General features: G+C 34.6%; 1 protein-coding gene across 2 annotated transcripts in view; it reads left to right on the top strand.

Moving 5' to 3' along the window:
- LOC131038995 (AT-hook motif nuclear-localized protein 10) overlaps positions 1-20,406 on the top strand; it is an 83,125-nt gene that overhangs the window by 52,464 nt on the left and 10,255 nt on the right. The window contains exon 3 of one of the 2 annotated variants that reach the window (XM_057971625.2): positions 12,069-12,200. The exons of the other annotated variant lie outside the window; for it this stretch is intronic. Coding sequence (XP_057827608.2) covers positions 12,069-12,200 — 132 coding nt within the window. The remainder of the gene's footprint in view (positions 1-12,068; positions 12,201-20,406) is intronic. 2 annotated transcript variants of the gene reach the window in all.

The raw sequence follows: 20,406 nt of genomic DNA, 5'->3' as shown, positions 1-20,406 counted from the left end.
GGTCTACTATTGGGTACATCTGTTAATGTTTATATCAGATTTGAATGTAGGATCTTTTAAATCTTATTAATGCAATTTCCACTTCTTATATCAATATAAGGATTCCTTTGTATATAAATTAATTTAACATGAACTGCTGTACAATGATCAATTAAAACTGATATTAATCTTATTGCAATTTTACATGAAAATAGAATCAATTAATAGTAATACATTAAACTTCTAACAGCAAATGGCCTGCAATATTCTGGGAGGCAGTCGATATTGTTTCTGCACTGTAATTATTCTGTACATCCACAATATGATTGTCTCCCTCCTTATATAAGGAGAGAGACATGCCTTCGTAGAGGCATGCCTCTACGTGGATCATGTCCACATAGAGACATGTCTCTACGGAGACATGTCTCTCGGCCGTGTAAGAACATGCCGATACGTAATGTAATGCAGTCGATAATTATTGGTAACCAATTTGCATTTGTTACATTGTTAATATGATTTGCTAAACGCACATAATCTGATTGATAGTAAATATCGATAAGCACATGATTATATGTTATTTGATATAATCAAATTTAATTATATGTGTATATTTAATGATGTATAGTTATACATTATTAAATATATACATATTATTAATTCATAACCATATTTCGAGATTAATATTTAAGCAAGAATCTTATTAAATACATAATGCAAATAATGGATTAATACTTGTTGAGGATAGATATCAAATGCTTAAGGCCGATAGGCCAATTAAGCATTTGATTTCATCGATTAGAATTATCTGACCGAAGCTACAAAACATTAACAACATCTTCTCCTTGGTTCAAGAGCAATTTCATAGCAAAGTAAGCTTAAGCAAACCATAGCTCTATCTTCCATTGAAGTTGAATGCAAAGCAGTTGTGAGTGCCAGTTGTGAAGTGGTTCAATTATGTATAATTTTGACAGATTTTCAACTTTAGCAAATTTCTACTTTGTTTTTCTGTGATAATGAAGGAGTATTGAAATATGGTCTAACTGTTGGCATTCGTATGTCATTGATGTCCACTAGTATGTTCAGTCTAGAGTTGGCAATCCATTTTGTTATCTGTAGTTGGACAACAGCAAATATATAAGTATTACAGAATGCTGTACAGAATTCACAGCGAATATCTTACAGAATTCAGAGTGATGAACATACAGAATTCACAATGTATTTGGTTACCTTTCTTTTCATATTCATTTTGTGTTATTTCTGGAACTGGTTCCATTCGTTCAGCAACAGATGTATTCATGGTAAACATATTTGCAAGTATTGTCTTCAGCAATGACAAATGTTTGTGATTGAAAATATGTTTATAATATCGTATGGGAGTTAGAGACAGTTGATAGTGGTTATAACCACTTTCAAACAAACAACTAGTTAATAACTTTGGTTAGTTGACAATTTGGTTGTAGGCAGTTCGAACCCATAAGTTAGTTTTGTGGCAGTTACCACTCCCTACGTGGTATCACATACTTATAAATGCCTTGTTGGAGTTTGATGCTTCTTGGTGATGAGAATGAAAAACAAATAGTGAATGCATCGCGTGGAGAAATTCAAATGGAGATTTAAGCAAAGAACATGTGGTGTTAATACAAGGAGGGAATTCTTCTTACAAACAGAAATAACATATGAATAATAAATATCACACAGATCAGGTATAACAGTTGATTTTGTTTCTTTGAAAACTCTGATTTGAATTTGAACAAGGAAGGATCTGAAGATTGTTGTTTGTATATCAGAAATTTTTGATTACAGAACACTTGGAAGTGAGTAATCTACAGTTGCAAATCTCCATTATTATTACAGGTTGCAGATGTTGTTAAATTATAGTCTCAGTCGTGAACTAAATCTGTTTGTATCAGTGCACATTCTGTTATTTACGATTTAATAAACATTGGAATTTTGTTAGTGTTAACTAACAAATTCACTTTGCAAACGTTAAGGTTGGTTAAAGTTATGAAACGCCGGTGTAGAGGATCGTGGCTCCACACAGGGGTCACGACCCTATGTGGAACCACGTGGTTCCACATAGGATCGTGACCCCCTGTGGGGGCACGATTCCATGTAGACAATAATATATATACGCCATCCTTCCTATTTAACGGGGTGTTCGATGTGGATAAGAAAAACCAGAAGACACCGGTGACATATATATATATATATATATTTGCCTTCGTACCTACAGAGGCAAATCGATAAGAGACATAATCGATTTTCATTTCTTCGATTTGACTCTTAACATATCAGATGTTGAAGCCACAGCAAATCTGATTGCACAGAAACAATAACAGTCTATTTTACATTTACATGGTATCAGAGCCTAACTACTTAAGATCCGAATAGACTAAAAGCGAAGTTTACATTGAAAATCGAAGATTTCTAAAATGGCGAACACAATCAGATTCGAGGATAGACTCGAAGGTGCAGCAAATTTTGTGGCTTGGAAAGTCAGAATTATGATGTATTAAAAGAGAACAAAGTAATCAAATTCATAAAAGAAGACAAGCCCGAACCTGCAGACGATCCTAAGAAAACTGTGTGGAATGAAGGAAATGATAAAGCTGTAAAAATCGTGATAGATGCAGTAAGGGATCACATAATACCACTTATATTAAAATATGACAACGCTTATGAAATTTTCAAAACCCTTGAAAGGACGTATGAGATAAACAATCCGAGCAAAACCCTAGCTCTAAAAAGACAGTTGAACCACATAAGTATAAATAAAGGTGAAACAATAAACTCATACTTCATGAGGATAGGTTCACTCAGAGATCAACTGCAAAAACTTGATTATCATGTCGAGAAGCAAGAACTATCAATGATTACTCTAGATGGATTCAAACAAGGCATAAATGCAAGGGATAAATTTACAGAATTTGATTGACTAAGGGATGACTGCCTCCTTGAAGAGTCAAGGCAAATGAAAGGGGGAAATCACAAAACTAAAGATGAGGACCTCCACATTCTAAATATCGACTCCCGTAAGAAAGGCAAGAAGAGAAACTTCAAGAAGAGAAAATTCCATCATGGGAAAAGCGTGCATAAGAAAGACATGTCAAAAATCCAATGTCATAGATGTGATCAGTACGGACACATGTCATTTAATTGTCTTGACAAAGTAAAACAGCAGGCATCATTCGCCAAAGTAGAGAGGAACACAGAACTTGAATTTGAGAAATTTGTATTATATTCAGCACTATCAAGTCAAGCTTCAAACAAGTCTAACACTTGGGTGATAGACAGTGGATCGTCAAGACATGTCACCGGATTCAGAGAATTACTAGACTCAATGGAAGAGGGATCAAATGAAGAGGTAACAATAGGGGATGACTCTGCACATCCTGTAAAAGGTGTCGGGACATGTACAATCAGACTGCAGTCTGGAATCTCAATCCAACTCACCGGGGTACTATTTGTACCAGACATCAAAAGGAACTTAGTCTCTATCTCTGCACTTGAGGATGACAGATATAGAGTCTCATTCATAGAAGGAAAGGTAATGGCATGGCCAAAAACATTCACCTTCAAAAGAGCACAAGTGATTGGTTACAGACAAGGACACTTATATGAATTGTGTAATGAGCCAAATCAAACCTTACTTCATGAAGTCATAGACCAAGCGGAAATTTGGCATAGAAGACTAGGGCACTTACATTTTCGTGCTCTACCCTCTATGGAGAAATTAGTCATAGGACTACCTAAACCAAAGCCAATTCATTCAGATGTTTGTAAAGGATGTGCACTAGGGAAAAACACAAAAAGCTCTTTTCCTTGCAGTTCTAGAAAAACTAAAGAAATACTAGAACTAGTTCACTTTGACTTATGTGGGCCTATGTCTGAACCATCACTAGGAAACGCATTATACTATGTAATCTTTGTAGATGATTTTTCTAGGAAAATTTGGATTTATTTCCTTAAAAGTAAAGAGTCTGAAGATATTCTTAGGAAATTTAAAGAGTTCAAATCTATTACAGAAAATCACTCTGGTAGGAAAATCAAAACTCTTAGGACTGACAATGGTAGGGAATACACATCAGAAGTATTTAAAGAGTTTTGCAAAGATGCTGGGATTAAGAGGGAGTTCACTGTACCCTGCAATCCTCAACAAAACCGGGTTGCTGAAAGAAAAAATAGAACAATAGTAGAAGCAGCAAGGGCTATGTTGTTAGATCAAAACCTAGAAACTGCACTTTGGGGAGAAGCCACTAATACCGCTGTATACATTCAAAACAGATGTCCTCACTCTCATATTGGTGACAAAACTCCTGAAGAAGTCTTTACTAGAATTAAACCTGATATTAGCCATCTCAAAATATTTGGATGTCCTGTTTATATTCATGTACCTAAGGAGAAAAGAACTAAATTAGAACCTACTGGACAGAAAGGGATTTTTGTAGGATATAGTGAAACATCTAAAGCCTACCGAATATTCATCCCTGGTCAAAGACAAATAGAATTAAGCGGAGATGTCATATTTGAGGAAAATATAGCTATTAACAAAACAAGGAGTTCCATCACACCTGAAATCCCAACTAATTCCATTAACTTGGAAGAAAATTCTCTTTCTGAAACTCAGAGGGAGCATCCTGAGGATAACACCTTGGAACTTGAGAACACTGCAACAGAGAATCCCAGGAAGAGACCACTATGGGCCCACTAAAACAGTATAGGAAGTAGAATCCTTTGCAACACCTAGAGGAACAATTAGAGAAAGCAAAAGACCTTCAAATTTTTCTAGCTATGTTACTCTAATGACAGACCTCATAAATGCTGAACCTTCAAGTGCCGGAGAGGCTCTTAAACAGCAAGTATGGAAGGATGCCATGATAGAGGAATATCAATCTATCTTAAAGAATGATGTGTGGAAAATTGTGCCTAGACCTAAAGGAAAATCAGTTGTATCTTCTAAATGGCTCTTTAAAATTAAGCATGCTGCTGATGGCAGTATAGAAAAACAGAAGGCAAGATTTGTTGCTCGAGGCTTCTCACAAAAGGAAGGAATTGACTATGAAGAAACATTTGCACCTGTTGCATGATACACTTCTGTCAGAACAATCCTGGCTATTGCTGCATCTAAAGGATGGAAAGTTCATCAAATGGATGTAAAAACTGCATTTTTGAATGGAACAATTGAAGAAGAAGTATATCTAGAGCAACCTGAGGGATTTGAGGTAAACAATGCTAAAACACATGTATGCAAGTTAGAGAAAGCACTGTATGGATTAAAACAAGCTCCCAGAGCATGGTATGAAAGAATTGACAGTTACTTATTAGAGATAGGTTTCTCTAAGAACATTGCTGATCCAAATCTGTATTTCAAAATAATCAAAGGTGAAATGCTGATACTCATATTATATGTAGATGACTTATTAATTACAGGCGAAGATCATCTCATTGCAAAATGCAAATAGGAACTAGCTTCAGAGTTTGTGATGAAGGATTTAGGTCTACTCCATTATTTCCTTGGATTAGAAGTATGGCAAAAGCCAGATGGTATTTACCTAAACCAAGGTAAATACACCATTGACATTCTGAAGAGATTTGGAATGATGAATTGTAAGCCATTGTCATCTCCTATGGAAACAAACCTACATAAACTAAAAGAAGCTATAGCAGATTCCAAATTTGCAGATCCAACATTATACAGACAGATTATTGGATCATTAATGTACCTGGTCAATACCAGACCTGATATATGTTATGCAGTAAATGCACTCAGCCAACACATGGTTGAACCCAAAGAAATACATTTGGTTGCAGTGCAGCATATATTGAGATATCTACAAGGTACCTTGGACTATGGACTGCATTATGAACACACTGCATTGAACCTACATGGATACTCTGATTCAGACTAGGCTAGAAGCGTGATAGACAGGAAGAGCACTTTAGGATGCCGTTTTAGCTTAGGATCAGCTATGGTATCTTGGATCTGCAGAAAACAATCATCCGTAGCTCAGACCTCCACAGAAGCTGAATATATAGCTGCATCCATGGTAGCTAAGGAAGCCGCATGGTTGAGGAAATTGATAGTAGGACTGTTTGGTGAAAGTCTGAAGCCTACTATCATTCATTGTGACAATCAGAGCTGCATTAAACTTTCAGTGAATCCAGTTTTCCATGATAGATCCAAGCACATGGAGATCCCATATCACTATGTAAGAGACATGACAGAGAGGAAGGTAATAAGACTGGAATATGTCAATACAGGAGATCAGACAGCTGACATTCTCACCAAACCCCTAGCAAGAGTGAAAATTGATCACTTCAGGAGGTATCTTGGTATGGTTAAAATGTAATTGATGTCTAAAATTATGTAAACTTCTTGGTCATATATTTGAGCATATGAAGTATGTAACCTTTCCCTGTGTTCATTCCTAAAGGATGACGATTCTTTAGTTAATGAACACTTGTATTTTAACATCATAAGGTGACGATCTTATAAATGTTTGGAAGATCATATAAACTAAAATCAGACAATTTGAATATCAGTAACATGATAAGTTATAGTAGACATTATGTAAGCAGATTAATGTCAGTGCACATACTATAACAGGGATATCAAAGTGAGTATATCCTTAGTATCATAGGCTGATACTTAAAACTTGGATATCAAAGTGAGTATATCCTTAGTATCACAAGTTGATACTTCACACCTAGGTGATGTGATTCTCATGAGATTAGTGATGAGCTCAATTAAAATTTTAGGCCTATACACCTAAGACTAAGAGGGAGTGTTAAATTATAGTCTCAGTCGTAAACTAAATCTGTTTGTATCAGCGCACATTCTGTTATTTACGATTTAATAAACATTGGAATTTTGTTAGTGTTAACTAACAAATTCACTTTGCAAACGTTAAGGTTGGTTAAAGTTATGAAACGCCAGTGTAGAGGATCGTGGCTCCACATAGGGGTCACGACCCTATGTGGACCACGTGGTTCCACATAGGATCGTGACCCCCTGTGGGGGCACGATTCCATGTAGACAATAATATATATACGCCATCCTTCCTATTTAACGGGGTGTTCGATGTGGATAAGAAAAACTAGAAGACACCGGTGACATATATATATACATTTGCCTTCGTACCTACAGAGGCAAATCGATAAGAGACATAATCGATTTTCATTTCTTCGATCTGACTCTAACATATCAGATATTGAAGCCACAGCAAATCTGATTGCACAGAAACAATAACAGTCTATTTTACATTTACAGATGTTGTCACAGATTCCGAAAGGGAACAACATGATACAGGACATCTGAAATTGCTCAATGCTTAGAGTATAATCATTATAACAGATTCGCAGATCTTGTGTTTTCTTGTGATTGGCTGTATAGTCTACGAGAGATCATTTGTTTATCAGTGGATGCCAGGTTGTTGATTTGTGATGATTAATTGTATTGTGAGGAATATTGATTGCAGGTCATTCTCAGTGTTCAAACACACAGGAATAATTTGGTTATCAGTGTGACTTGTTTTCTTCAGAAAATCATTATTGCAGATATACAGAGATATTTGGCTCTCATTTCTCAGTATAATTGTATTCAGTCTTATAAGTTTCAGTTTGTTAACACTGATCTATATATATATATGATCTACGGAGCTGTTGTTGAACAAACTTTATAATTGTATTGTTTCTGAAGATTGAAATTCTAAAACTCTTGAGTTGGTGCTCAAGTAATTGTATGGAGAATTTGGTGGGTTGGTGCCCTCACATAGGAAGTTTGGTGAGTTGATGCTCACATACAGGAAGTTGGTGAGTTTGTGTCCTCAAAGAATTGTAATCATTTTTACTGTGAGGCTGGATTAGTAGATCCCAGCAGCATTTCTCACCGTGGTTTTCCCATCTTGGGTTTCTACATAAATCTTGTCTTTATTGGGCATCTCTTTTCATTTCTTTCAGTTTTCAGATGAAACTTATTAAAATTTTAAGTTGTTTAAGAATTAATTCTGATAAGGATTGAAGTTTTATTTACTACTGATTGACCCCGACCCCCCCCCCCCAGTAGTAAACCTGTGTTCTACACTAACCATGCACATTGATATTCATCCTTATTATATTCAGCATTTGGTGGATTGTGAAGACATTTCTTTTTGCTTTTGTGCTTCTCAGGAGCATCCTACTGATTTAATGACTGAAACTCCTGGTCTTGTTTACTTTCTCAAATTCCAGGACAATGTGATGCTGTTTTTGGGTTAGTCATTGAGGGAGGGTATTATAATATTTACACTTGTAGGTAACAAGTAAGGTTGTTGCAGATCATTAATGATGTTCTTGAACTTCCATTAGTGAGGTTGCTGTAGCAGGGTGTTTCTGAATCTATATGTTGTTGTGCTCTCTCCATGAGGAGCACACTTTTTTGTTCATCTCTTTCCTTTGTTCATATTAAAACTGCCTTGGAGGAATGACTAATGACAAGTCATGTTTTGTATCAAAAATAAAATATGTGAAGTAACTGCTCATGAAATTCAGGTAATTGGTTGCTAACATGTTCTGATACCCCTTGAACCAGAGCTAAAGAATTTTAGATTTGTTAAGAAGAATGTGAATGAAACTCTCTAGAGGTAGGTTCTAGCATATTTCAGTTATCTCACACAGAACGAACTTGATCACAAAATGGTTAATTGGGAGGCAACCAACAGGTTATTGAGATATGTTTGTGGTACCCTGAACTTTTATTGGAATGCATAGAGATACAAATTGAGATTGGGAGGCTTTCTTGACGAGCAAAGTTAACATCTAGGTTTGTGTTTCATGTGGGCTTTGTTATAGTTTCTTGGTTGAGTAAGAAACAGCTGATTCTTGTTATTTCTTCTAAGGAGGCAAAGTACAAAAGAGTGCAAGAAGTTGCATGCAAAACAATTTGACCTTAAGGCATCTAGAGGTACAAGCACATTGTCAGATTAATTGCTGACGCTCTGCAACAAATAGAGTCATTTGAAGATGTTGAAGAACATGAATTTAAGTTTTGGATGAATAAATGAAGCGCATGTTGATCTGCTATTTCATTCAAGAGGTGCACAATGGAGAACTAGTCAAATGTCAAAGGTTATGTCTTACTATTTCAGGTGGAACTAGTCAAATGATCAATGACGAGTTTATTAATAAGGTCTTTTTCATTTTGTTCTAGTAGTTGAACTAGGAGGGTAGGGCGAGCTCCTCAAGCCATAAAGAGAATAGAAATGAAATAGTTTGTCAAACTTAAAATGAGCCTTAGTGTAAATTCCTTAATATTAATTTTGTTTGAATCATTAAAACATTAGGCCTTATTTCAAAATAAATTTGGTTGTGTTTATATTAAGCTGGTGAGTTATTTACACAAATACCTAGTGTAAATGCCTATGAAATATATAATAATGTAGTCATGCATTGCAAACCATTGTTATGTGGAAATATGGATTAGTAAGTGTTGCAATTAGGGCAGGTTCTTGTTTCCAATCACCATTTATGTTTGTGTATCAAGGTTCATACACTATCTTATCCATGTTAGGTCAACCCTTGCATTTTAGTCAGCATGGTGTGAGACATCCTAGTAGAGAGTCTAGGAGTTTTGTCTAATTTGAGGGATGCCCAATTGGCTGATCTATGCGTTCTCTAAAATGATAGAAATATCCATTTCAGGCCTTTCTTTTGTCACATAATGTCGTTGCAATGGTAATTCTCTAATGAATGTTGTGTCTAGTATGTGGATTGCTATTTTGCTCGAAGAACATCTAATGTTCTGATGTTGTTGCTGAATCCAGTGCATTGTGGGTTCTTGTTTCCAATTGCCATGCATGTTTGTGTATCAAGATTCATCCATTATCTTGTCTATATGAAGTCAACCCTTCTTTCAGTGTAGTCAACATGGTGTGAGACATCCTAGTAGAATGTCTAGGAGTTTTGTCTAATTGAGTGATGCCCATTTGGCTAATCTGTGCATCATTTATTATCTTAAATAATATAAATTCCCATTTCAAGCATTTACTTTGTCGCATGATGTTGTTACAATGGTAATTCTGTAATGAATGCTGTGTCTAGTATGTGGATTGATATATTGAGTGTATGATTGATGGCATGTCTTTTAAAAAAAATCATATTGCTGTTTAATTGGACTTGAAGAAGATTCAATGTTCTGATGTTACTGAATCTGGTGGTGGTTCTATGTATGGTGAGCATGTGGATGTGAGGTGGATTTGCCTTGACAAAATTGTCTGTAACTTTATGGAAGACTGACAGAAGCTTGTGGGGAGCAATTGGTGAGGTCACAATTGGGACAAAGAGATATTTTTGGAACAGGTGATCGATGGTTCTGTTAACACCTACTTTGTGGAGGGAGGGGTAAAAATTAAGATGAATTTCTTTAAACAAAGATACGCCTTTGGAAGGGATGGATTCTAATGAAAATGTCAATAAATTTTGATGCTTCTTTTAAAAAACTTTATTCGAAGACTAAACCGGAAATTTACAAGATAGGTTGCTCGTCAATGAATATTGGCAAATGATAGAATTGGTAGAAAAAGAAACATTTAATATATTGCAATATACTGTAGTCAGAGTTGTCAAGATGTTTTCTGTTTTTTGTTTTTTAGGTTTGACAAGCTATTTCATTTCTATTCTCTGTATGGCTTTTGGAATATACAATTATCTAAATGTACCGTAGTCAGAGTAGTCAGGATGTTTTTTCTGTTTTTTGTTTGTTTTGAAATATAGATGATGAAAATATGTTCGATGTTTCAATAGGAAGAGTCTGCAAAAGTAAACATTTCTGGAGAATCCACACAAGAATCCAATTCTGTTCTAATTGTATCTGATGAATTCTTTTTTGTAAGTCTGGAAGATGAAGAGAGCTCACAAAGTAGACTTGACAAATTTGCTGACATTTGATGAAAATTAATTGGCTGTACAATGGATTCGAATTAGCTATGGCACAAACCAAAGTTGCCAAACTATTGAAAATGTGTATAAAGTCAAGGAAGGGGCTTGTGTGTAGAACTATGTGAGCAAATTTGCTTAAATCTTCGAAAATTAAATTAGCTGAAATAGTTATATTTAATGGTGAAGCTGAGTAACAATGGTAGAGACAATTGGTGAATTTTTATGGTAAGATTTGTTCAGGTATGGTATTTTTTTGAACTGGAGCTGTACAAGAAGAAATAATTAGCTATGAATGAAACCAAACTCCATAGTTAACAATTAACATTCACAGGGTTTGATTTAAGAGCTCCTGCAAATACCATTGTTCTGATGTATTGTGTGATTATTTGGTGGAATATGCAAGAAAAAATAGTAAATTAGATGTTAGCCTAGAAATGATTCACGATGTAAATGATAAATGTATAGAGGCTCATGTTTAGAGGAGGAAGACACGTATGAGACTTTTGATATGCGCTGAAATAATTAGTTTCCCCATTTAGTTAGTGGGACCCTCTTGCTTCTTGCTTCTCAGAGACTGCTAACAAGTTATAGGTGCTTCTATCTATGAATGTGATACTTTATCCGACTAATCTTTTGCTTTGAGCATCTTGCTCTCTTTTACTTTGAGATAATCTACTTGGAGGCTTTATCTGCAATAAATTTTATAAAGTTTGTAGTAGAAATGAATGTAGAATAACCACTATAATTGAGTAGTATACTTGATTTTAATAAATATGTATTTGATTCTTTCATTAGGTATTTGTTTTTGCAGTTTTACTGCTGCAACTACTGATGCTTATTTTACAGTCAATTTTTCAAACAAAATATTTGACTCTAGAGAGTTCAACATAGTTGATTTGATTAATCCTCTTGAAAGTTATTTATCAATTCTCAAGATTTCAGGTTATTGTTAAAGTGTAGTTTCTTGGAACTGACGTTGTTTTTCTTAGTTTTGGTGATAGGAGAACCATATGAATGGTTTTAAAAACTAAATTCCTTTTAAAACTTATTATTGAGTACTTCTGATATATATATCTTATGAAGGCTATGTAAGAGAGAAGCTTGATAGATTTAAAAACTGATAAAGATAGCATAGAATTGGACTTGAATTTAAAGGAGATCTTGATGACATGCAGGACATCGCAACCAAAATTATGTCATTTTCACAACAAGGGCCTCGTGCAACCTGCATTCTTTCAGCACATGGTGCTATATCTAATGTGGTTCTACGTCAGCCTGCTGCTTCTGGAGGAGCAGTGACATATGAGGTGTGGACATTGTTTATATGTCTTGCTGTCTACATGTTGGTTGATTCTTCTTCACCTTTGTTTTATGGCTTTATTTTTATGCAAGATTTGATCTATGAGAAATTGTTAAGTGTTTTTTATACTGTATTACTAATCCATGATTTCTTTAATTTTTTTAATGGATTCATGGGGTACACCTTGTCATAATCCTTAGTGAAGCTTGATATAATAAACAGATAAATCCCAAATCCGTCATACTGAAACCATACTTGATAAAGAGGGATTCAACACAGGGGACCAAATTCTTAGACAGCCATGTTACTGACTTGTCAGAAAGCATGCCTGGGTCTGGCCTGATTGGAATCTGATCTGCCCGTGGGCCTATTTGGAGTCTAAACAGGCCTGGATTCGGCCAGAACAAACCTGGACAGAACCTGGAGTTGAGAAATGGGTTTTCTATAGGCCCATTTCATTTTCTTGACTACTGGCTAAGAGTGTCTCTCTTGGCTGCCAAGTGTAAGTGAGCTAGTGTGTGGAGTTTGAAACAGCTTGTTGTATTCAGCCGCCCTCCATCTCATATGAACATGTTAGTGTCACTGGGACAGTCAGCATTGTGCCACAGCTGCATGTTGCAGTAGAATTGATGAAGCCTACTTGGATTTAAATGTTCCCTCTTGTCTTCCCTTGCTCTGCAATAAGTATTTAAAAACAGTGCTGTTCCTTTTCTTGGTCATGGTTGACGTGGCTTATTAACCTGGACAATGAGGCTGAGTTGCTTGGTCCCAGAGTCAGCACCAAAGGTATATCCATATTTGAGGCATGCTATTAATTCACCTGCCATCAAGTGGTTCATTTTCCCAGCATGATTTTTCATTTTCTTAATGAGGCCACTTTGATCCTTCGGTTGAGAACTATTTGATTCTTGTGGATTAACTAAAATAAAACTATCATTGTCTAATGTCAATGATGATGATCATACGACACTGATAGCTGATTTTATTATTTTAATATAAAAGATTGCTTCATAGAAGCAAAAACTGCAAAATAAATTGTAATTGTGAAATTACAGTTCTGCCAATTTTCTGACATTGAAAGCCATGATTTAAACAATGAATTGGCACTTTTTTGTTGATTTTTACAAGAAAAATCATGAAAAATATAGATAAAGTTCAAGATTAATTTTCAAACCTGAAAATTAGGCCCAACTGTCAATAGTTGACAATGCACAAGCGGAAGGCTAAACACCCAAAACTTCAACTGAGCAAGGGAAAAGGTCTCCCAAACCCTAGGGAAAGGTCACTAAGGTGATTAGGGTCACACAAGGCCATTCCCAAAGTTACAAGATTTGAATCGACAAATAGGACCAATCGCTAGGTCCTAGGTGTCACTAATGAGTTTCGACGAAACCCTAGTCACAATCGGACGCCCTTGACACCATCCAAACTAACTCTAAACCAGCTCAAGACACCTTTAAAGGGTCCGCAAACGTCGCTACCTTCGCAATGCATCCAAAATTGTGTCAAAATGAAACCCCTAGCTCCCGAAAGCCTCTCTAGATTGAATGGCTAGACATAGGCGCTTGCTTTGACACAGGGATCCCAATAGGACACTTGTGTGTTTTTAGAACACATGCGTGGTGCTCTAGTGTCCTAAATTCTCACATTAGTCGTTGATCCGTGCTAGTGTCCTTCAGACTAGTAAACTCGTGTTGTCATCCTCTGAGATGTGCATCTATCTTGACTAGTGATCTTCCCAGTTGGACAGATTGGACTGCTGGACACCTTGAAACCCTAGGTGAAGTTCAAAATGTCCTTGTGACACTCAAATTGAGAGAATTGGGCAAAAGGGTTTGAAAATAGGACAAGAATTGTGTTACCTTGTCATCAGGTGACACCTACAAGACCAGTTGGAAATTAGGTGGGCCCAAAAGGTACTTAATCTACCCTAAACTGCCCAAAATTGACTTCATGACACTTCGTAAATGTCTCCACCATCTAGACACCAAGTTGAGAAACCTTGGGACACGCTACAAGCTGTCCTAAATGAGCTTGGAATGACTCCGATTCACTAAAAGCCACACTAAATCAGTCAAGCACTCATGACCATGTTCATTTTAGAGCACCGATTGAAATGTTCCTAAGATATTAACATGATACATCATTAATTGCTTAAGTTACAAAACCATATTTCGTGCTCAGTTTCAACATATGGCACTTAAATCCAATCTAATCCATATCTGTTGTATTCTAATTACATCAAACCCCATTTGAGGTGTTTAACATAAGGTCACTACTCAAACTACACAAGGGTTGGCTATTAGAGACCAAGAAACGAGAGTGTCATTGCATAGCTCGAAGGGGTGGCTCATGTGGATCCGAGTCCTCTCATGAAGACAAGGAGACTCGATCATGCCAGATAAATGCTCCACAGACAACCAAGCCTTCCCAATACACCCTTAGTCTATACAAGCACTCAAGGCATGCAAGGGACATCCTCAATTATTTTATTAGTGCGTTTTTCCCCAATGTTTTAATTATGGTATCACTTGAATTAGTAACTCTCCAATGAGTTACCTTGGCAGCCAGTTTGGGTTCCGACCCCCATTGAGATCCACTCCCCAAATTTGACTCTAATGCTCACACCCTAAGCTCATCTCACTCCAATGAACGAAGAATTTAAGTGCAATTTCAATGAGTTCACGAAAACAGTGCATCAATATCACTATTCACCAAATGACCATTTGGTTTAATGGAATTGGATCCGAATCGATCTCAATTCAAACATACATAATGCTATCATGCCACAATAAAATTTCAACTCAAAAATATAAAAATCCACTTTTCATTAAATCTCAAATTGGACCAAAACCTAGTCAATGAAGCTATCCACCATTGATTGACCTCCAAAAAGCACAAATTTTCAAAATGCATAAATAAAAAATGTGAGAAAACCCATTGGTTTTTTTCCACCCAACAACATGTAAATGCCCTCAAATTGCCATTTTGACAATCCAAAGAAAATTGGGCTGCATAACACCATATGAAGTCATATTTTCAAAATTCGATTCGTACAATTCATGTAAACAACCAAAGGGCAAAATTTAAATTTGAAGAGATGCTTTAATTCATTCAACAAATCATTCAAAACAAACTAGAAACAGTTTAATTGAGAAACAAAGGAGAAATGTGAATTCCTATGTCGAACTTGATCAAAACTTCAAATTGCAAATGCACACTAGAGACGACGGAAGAGGATGAGATCTTTGGACAGCTAATAGATTTTACCAAGACAATTCTTTGAGCCAATAGCCACAAAAATCCACCAAGCCGAACTCCCTTAATCTCCAATCCAAAATCAAGGGCAGTGTTTTTGAGAGCACATGAGAAAAAAATGACACAGTGTTTAAAAATGAACTTCAATTCATAATATAAACTCACTTTTTGAGTGAGGAAATAAAATAATATAAAATCAAAAAAAATTTGAATATTAAATAAACCCTAAAATGATCCTTATAGACAAATCATGCAATTCTCAATAAATCAAATACAAATAAGGCCATTTCACAATAAAATATTAAATCAGCTTAATAGTATTAAAATATCATTTATATACACATTGAAATGACACCAATTTACAAATGTTTGACTATGTGCAAACAGTCGTTACGTGTCTTACACAATTATGCATTAGGGTAAGTGACATTATCAAAATGGTAACTGGGGGTTATGAAACACATGCGATTAGGAGAATCGTCCAAATTAGGAATGATGGCAAGGGCTGGGTGACATAAATGGCTTGTGTGCTATCTCCTATAAGCACCGTCAGGGATATGGGCACTCTTAGAGCTATGGAGCCAGGTGGAGATGATGCCTCGCACCTGTGTCAACCAAAACACAACAAATACTTGTGCATATATATATATATATATATATATATATATATCGTGTCATCATATAACATCATGTCATATCATAATATTAGCATCATGCATATATGATCAACATCGAATATGAGTATAACCAACTATCAACATCAACAGTGATATTTACACTACCAATAGAATATAATTGTAATTAGGATGCACCACATGGATGCCAATACAAAAGAATAACATACATATAGTGAAAGTATAGCATATACAGAGTCAATCTCGGATCAAAAGAAAGCAATGACAAAATGCAAATATGGGAGGCATTATAGACGACAAGGAAAACATGTATCAAGTAATATTTTAGAGAAGATTGTCCAATTTGATGATGTATTGTAGGTGAAGATGTGTAGGAAAACTTGGAAGCATAGTTTTCAAACTTGAGCTTGGAGATTACTTAACAAATCAAACGAGTTTAATGGGGGTTCGGAGGAACACCCTTGTGGGTAGTGCCCCTTGTTGAGTTTGGGGGTAATGCCCTTAACAAGGGTCTAGGGGTAGTGCCCCTTGTGGGGGTTTGGGGACGACGTCCCTAGCGGGGTCAAGGGGTAGTGCTTTTTGTAGGGGGGTCTAGGCCCTTGCCCCCAAAGGGTCTAGGGGCAATGCATCATTTTGCATTCAAAACCACACAATCCTTCATGGCACACATCATTTTGCAGTCACAATAAGAGAAATATTTTTGTTTTGCAATCACAATAAGAGAAATGACTTAGTTTTTGTCTTTGTAATGCATAGGAATCCACGTTGCAGGGTTTTGGGGGGCATTTTTAGCTTTCTAGGGAAACTTAGAAAGCCACCAAAACTTGCGACTGGGGATTGCTCCCTTGCCAAATTTGCTTTAGGTATGCTCGGGTTCGTCATGGATGGACCCGTAGGTCTTTGGCAAGACACTAGACAATCCCTAGGGTAGATCGGATCCCAACCCATATCTGAGTTAGATTGGGCCTGAACTGGCAGGCCAATAGGAACAAATTGGTAATATAGATAAAAAATAAACTTAAAACATGGCTTTTTTTTGCATGATCGCTAAATCCTAACTCGAAATGTTGATTTCTTTTCAATGTTTAGGCATACATTAGGGCTGCTTGTTTTTAGCGACATAGCCCAAATTGCAATCCTAAACGGTGAACTTTTTTTTCCAATCTTTTTGGTTATGATTTAGGCCTTTTTTTGTAATGAAAAATTTGAAACTATTATTAGTATGTAGTATCATTTATGCATCATGTATAATGCTTTGTGCATTATAATGTAATCGATGATATGAACACAAATGGCATTCTATATGCCCAAATTCATATGGTCTTATTTTTATATGCTTTCTCCATATCTCTATGCAATAAAATGCCTTCAAATTATAAAGTAGCCATTATATTTCTCCATTTTTGAAATTAAGAAATTCTCTAATTAAAACACAATTCTTTGAAAACAAAATTCTTTTAATTTGCCAATTTATTCTTGAGAATTTTTTTTGCTGATATGCAATGAATGTCTATCATGACATTCAAGTTGAAAAATCAAAATTGAAGTAATATGTTTAATTATGGTGGTTTTGTTTATAATATGATGCTATGTTGTGTTCTAAACTCAGTTCTTGATTTTATGTTGCAAATATGTATATATATTTACGATTTTTATGTATTTCTTGTAAGTTGTATGGACAAGTCACAATAATTCATATCATAATGACTGTTAAAGCAAAAGACTATACGAAATTAGACAATGTTTCCTTGAAGAGAAAAGTAGATTATTGACCTCCTTGTCACCTTAGACACTCTTTTATGAAATGAAAATCTTATAACTATTACACCTGATTGCTCACTGACACTCAATAGCTTTTCATAGTCTAATATGATTCCATTTATAACTACTTGGTTGTTTCAGAAGTAGTAGTTGCAAAGCTCCTCAACTTTTTTGAAATACTTGTGGAAGTTTGAGTGAACCCCATACAGGTTGAATTTGAGGAAAAATATTGATTGACATCAAAATATAAAAAGAGGCTGATAACACAATCCAAGCTCATCTTTATCTAGTCACCTTGATAGGTCAGCATGTCAGTGCAAGTGAATGTCTAATTCAAGGCAAAACATCTAGTTTATTATCAATATTTGTTATTATATGGTCTCCTAATCCCTATCCTTGAATGCCTGAGTACTAGGGAAACTCTATCCCTAGACTGCCTGCATACCCGCTTTGGCACGAGATCAAGGCGTGAAATATGTAGTTCTGATTTCAACTATGGTTTAATGTAAACTATTTGGTGGGTACACAACCCTTTTTAGGGTCAATGTCCTAGACAGTTTCTTCGCGGTTGCTACCCACGATGGTAGCTCTATAGCAAAAATGTTCAAGGTGGCCTTCTGCTTGTGGCCTAAAACAACTAGGTCCTATTTCCTATTATATACATCACCCTCGACTCGTTATCATCCATTGAATTTCCATCAAGATAACAAAATTCCAAAATATCACACGCAACCAAACCCTAATGGGGTTTTCTAAAGTTTAATTAAGCGGATGTAAATTCATTTAAAATTTATCTTTTTAGATTATGAGTCCAAGGGGGATTACCCGTCCCTTGGATTTTAACTTCCAAATGACCCTTATTTCTCCTTGACGGTTTATAGGCAAATGTCGTTTTTGCAACTTTATTAGGCGTTAAGTACAGTAGTTCAACATGACGACATTATCTGTAAGCTTGACCTAGAGGCACCATAGATACCAAACACAGCCAAGTTTTTGGTTTCATCTCCTCTTGTTTAGTTGTCTAACTAAGAATTCAACTATAAATTCATGAATCTTAAGTAAAACAATAGACTAATACAATTATGAAAATAAAACTAATATATGCAAGGAATTATTGAAAGGGACATTTACTTGAAAATGAAAATAAACAAATCAATTCTTTAAAGGAAAACTATGAAAATAGTTTAAACTCTAAAACCTTAATTAAGTACATGAAGGTACTAATCGCTAAACTAATTGTTTTGAAACAAAACTATTGCACTTTTAAATATGAAACCTAATATTTGGAAGGTACTAAAATTTATGAAAAACTATTTAACAATAAGCTTCAAAATAACCATACTATTTTTAAATACTAATTGTTTGAAAATAAGATTAAAAAAAAGTCTAATTACTTGCTAGTTAACCAATGTAAGTAATAATAAGGCTCTTAATAAATAATTTAATCAAACTATTTCTAGTTGCTCTTAGAGTAATGCCAAATCCTTTGCAAAATTATAGAGAGATAAACTAACTATTACTTGCAATGAAAACAATACAATAATAGAACTTGGAAGTAAAACCCATAGTACTATTTTCTTTAAATGAATCAACTAGATGGGATTAGTTCAACCAAGCTTGAATTACTCAAAAGAATTGATTAATTCCAAAAATAACTTATTTTCTTAGATAAAAATACTTAGACTAAATAGAATTAATTTTGGAAGCTAAGCTTAATTATGCATGGATGTAGTCTAATTTCTTATATTATTTTAAAAATAAGTATACCTATCAAATAAAATAAACCAATTTTCTTATGGAAGAATTTAATCATAAGAGTCTAAGATGTTTAATTTCATAAGTTCCATTATATCATTGAACTTATATCATTTATTTGATTAATTGTTATTAAAATAATATCTAAAATTATCTACTTGGAGTATAACATGTTTTCCCAATAATTACCTATTAACATTATTTTTAAATATTTTAATTAATTGACACATCTATTTTTCAAATTGTTGTATGTAATATGATTCATCCAATAAAATTCATCTTCCATCTTCAAAGATTTCAAATGGAAATAAAATCAATACTTCATCTTTTTAAAATTACTTATATTATTTACATATATACATAATTGTTTTCTTATTTAACTTGTTAAATATGAAAATCATGGTAAACAATTATTAAATTATATTTAAATAAATATTATAAATATTAACAAGAATCTTAGTAATATTTATATTAAAAATGTGAATTATTATTAACAAAATATATTTAAAATAGAAATTTTGAGTTAAATCTATTAAGTTTCTTTATGTCTAAAATATGCACTGCACATGCCCATCTCGACATTGTCACAATTAAATGCCATAATTATATAGATATAAATTTATATATAATGTTTTTTCTTAGTTTTTTCTTTCTTATTTCTATTTTTAAATTATAGTATTCTATTAATAATATTATTATAACTTATTTATATACTTAAAAAATATGTTTTCAATTAAATTGTCAATTTAGAAAAATCAACTCCTTTTCCCTCATATCATCTCAACATTGATATACATTTACTAT

Source organism: Cryptomeria japonica, chromosome 4 (genome assembly GCF_030272615.1).
Source record: "Cryptomeria japonica chromosome 4, Sugi_1.0, whole genome shotgun sequence".
In the NCBI taxonomy this organism is placed as follows: Eukaryota; Viridiplantae; Streptophyta; class Pinopsida; order Cupressales; family Cupressaceae; genus Cryptomeria; species Cryptomeria japonica.
This window is presented reverse-complemented; position numbering and strand designations above follow the sequence as displayed.